This window comes from Pseudochaenichthys georgianus, unplaced genomic scaffold (assembly GCF_902827115.2).
Source record: "Pseudochaenichthys georgianus unplaced genomic scaffold, fPseGeo1.2 scaffold_1244_arrow_ctg1, whole genome shotgun sequence".
In the NCBI taxonomy this organism is placed as follows: domain Eukaryota; kingdom Metazoa; phylum Chordata; class Actinopteri; order Perciformes; family Channichthyidae; genus Pseudochaenichthys; species Pseudochaenichthys georgianus.
The window spans coordinates 1-2,500 of NW_027262163.1; the positions used below are offsets into that span (position 1 = coordinate 1).

The 2,500-nt window shown below is 50.0% G+C and overlaps 1 protein-coding gene across 1 annotated transcript in view; it reads left to right on the plus strand.

Annotated features, from left to right (window-relative positions):
• Positions 1-2,252: 2,252 nt before the first annotated feature.
• The window catches only part of LOC117440810 (collagen alpha-6(VI) chain-like), a gene marked incomplete at its 3' end in the record, with an annotated part of 34,523 nt that continues 34,275 nt past the window's right edge, over positions 2,253-2,500 (plus strand). The window contains exon 1 of the mRNA XM_034077046.1: positions 2,253-2,359. Coding sequence (XP_033932937.1) covers positions 2,284-2,359 — 76 coding nt within the window. The remainder of the gene's footprint in view (positions 2,360-2,500) is intronic.

The following is a 2,500-nucleotide window of genomic DNA, read 5'->3' on the forward strand; positions in this document are numbered from 1 at the left end:
ACACACACACACACACACACACACACACACACATACACACATATACACACACAAACACATACACACACACACACAAATACATACACACATAAATACATACATACACACACACACACACACACACATATACATACACACACACACACACACACAAATACATACACATACACGTACGTACACACATATACACACACACACAAATACATACACACACACACCTACACAAATACATATACACACACACACACACATACATATATACACAAACACACAAACACACACACACACATACATGCATACACACACACACACACTCAGACCCTCTGTCCTTAGACCCTCTGTCCTCAGACCCTCTGTCCTCAGACCCTCTGTCCTCAGACCCTCTGTCCTTAGACCCTCTGTCCTCAGACCCTCTGTCCTAAGACCCTCTGTCCTTAGACCCTCTGTCCTCAGACCCTCTGTCCTTAGACCCTCTGTCCTCAGACCCTCTGTCCTAAGACCCTCTGTCCTTAGACCCTCTGTCCTCAGACCCTCTGTCCTTAGACCCTCTGTCCTCAGACCCTCTGTCCTCAGACCCTCTGTCCTCAGACCCTCTGTCCTCAGACCCTCTGTCCTTAGACCCTCTGTCCTAACACCCTCTGTCCTTAGACCCTCTGTCCTAAGACCCTCTGTCCTTAGACCCCCTGTCCTTAGACCCTCTGTCCTTAGACCCTCTGTCCTCAGACCCTCTGTCCTCAGACCCTCTGTCCTCAGACCCTCTGTCCTCAGACCCTCTGTCCTTAGACCCTCTGTCCTAACACCCTCTGTCCTTAGACCCTCTGTCCTAAGACCCTCTGTCCTTAGACCCCCTGTCCTTAGACCCTCTGTCCTCAGACCCTCTGTCCTTAGACCCTCTGTCCTCAGACCCTCTGTCCTCAGACCCTCTGTCCTCAGACCCTCTGTCCTCAGACCTTCTGTCCTTAGACCCTCTGTCCTCAGACCCTCTGTCCTCAGACCCTCTGTCCTTAGACCCTCTGTCCTAACACCCTCTGTCCTTAGACCCTCTGTCCTTAGACCCTCACATCGTACAAGGAAACACTTCCAGAGAAACCCCACAGTTTAAAGGGAACATGGAGAAACCTCAGGGAGAGCAGCAGAGGAGGGATCCCTCTCCCAGGACGGACAGACGTGCAATAGATGCCGTGTGTAAATTGAAAAGATAATACATTTGCAACATAGGTAGTCCAAATGTTTGGAAATGCATGTGTGTATAATAGGAAGATGAATCCACGAGGATATCCATCCAGGACCGATGATCCAGGACCACAGCCACGACTCGAGATCCAGGGCTCGCGATGCAGGACACAGGACCGCAGGATCATCCATGACTCCGGATCCCGGCGTATATAGACACCAAAAAGAAAGAAATGTGGGGAAGCTGGGTTAATGGGAACATGAGAGGACACAGGTACAGACGGAGAGAAGGAAGAAGTAAGATGTCCCCCAACAAACTAAGCCTATATCAGCAAAACTAGGGGCTGAATCTAATCAGCCCTAACTATAAGCTTTATCAAAAAGGAAGGTCTGAAGCGCACTCTTAAAAACGGATAGGGTGTCTGCCGCCCGAACACAAACTGGAAGCTGATTCCACAAATGTGGAGCTTGATAAGAAAAGACAGACTGTGCAGAGACAGAAGGATCAATCATCGCTCCGACCCTGCGGGACACGCCCGCTCTTCGCCCTCTTCACTCCTCACACGTTAATGTTTGGCAGATGATGACGAAATCACCGTAAAGGACGAGTGGGTGAATAGTGATGCATACGGACTGCTCTTCACCACGGGGCTGCCACTGGAGAGAAGACAGGGATGTTAGCGTCTGCAGACCGTTCACATGCACTAACACCTACAGAGCACGACAGGAGAGGGAACCCGCCTGCATGCTCGAGAGGACCCCGACTACAAAGGTCTTTAAACCCCTTATGGCCCTTTCCGATGCTCGGCTCCACTCGGGTCTTTATTCCATCAAGAATGAACATCTGACTAAATGTCGACTTACTCAAGTTGATACGTTTGAATTAAAACGTTAAGAGAAAAAGCAGATTTCCCAGAACTTCTTACAAGTAAATGAAGTCCATCCTTCTCTCACCACCGCATCCTCTGGCTCGCACACTAAGGCTCGCACACTAAGGCTTTGGTAATCCCCCCCCCCCCGCTGTGACTGATGTGAAACAGACGCGCTACAATTTATGGCTGTTTTTGTCCTTGTGTTGCAGGAAGAAAGAAACCAGAGAGGCGTTGCAGAATGGCGGCGAGGGGGCAGCTTCTCCTTGGCCTCATCACGGTGGCATGTTTCTACGGCAACGCTGCAGCGAAGACAGGTGCGTACGATTAGAGAGGCGTGACTTAACTTCCTGCATACCAACGGGTTCATGGCAAACATTACATCAACATATAACATCTGCAAACAACTACTTAAACGAGATGATGCACAGCTGCTATCGGCCGGGGTGAAAGTGGGC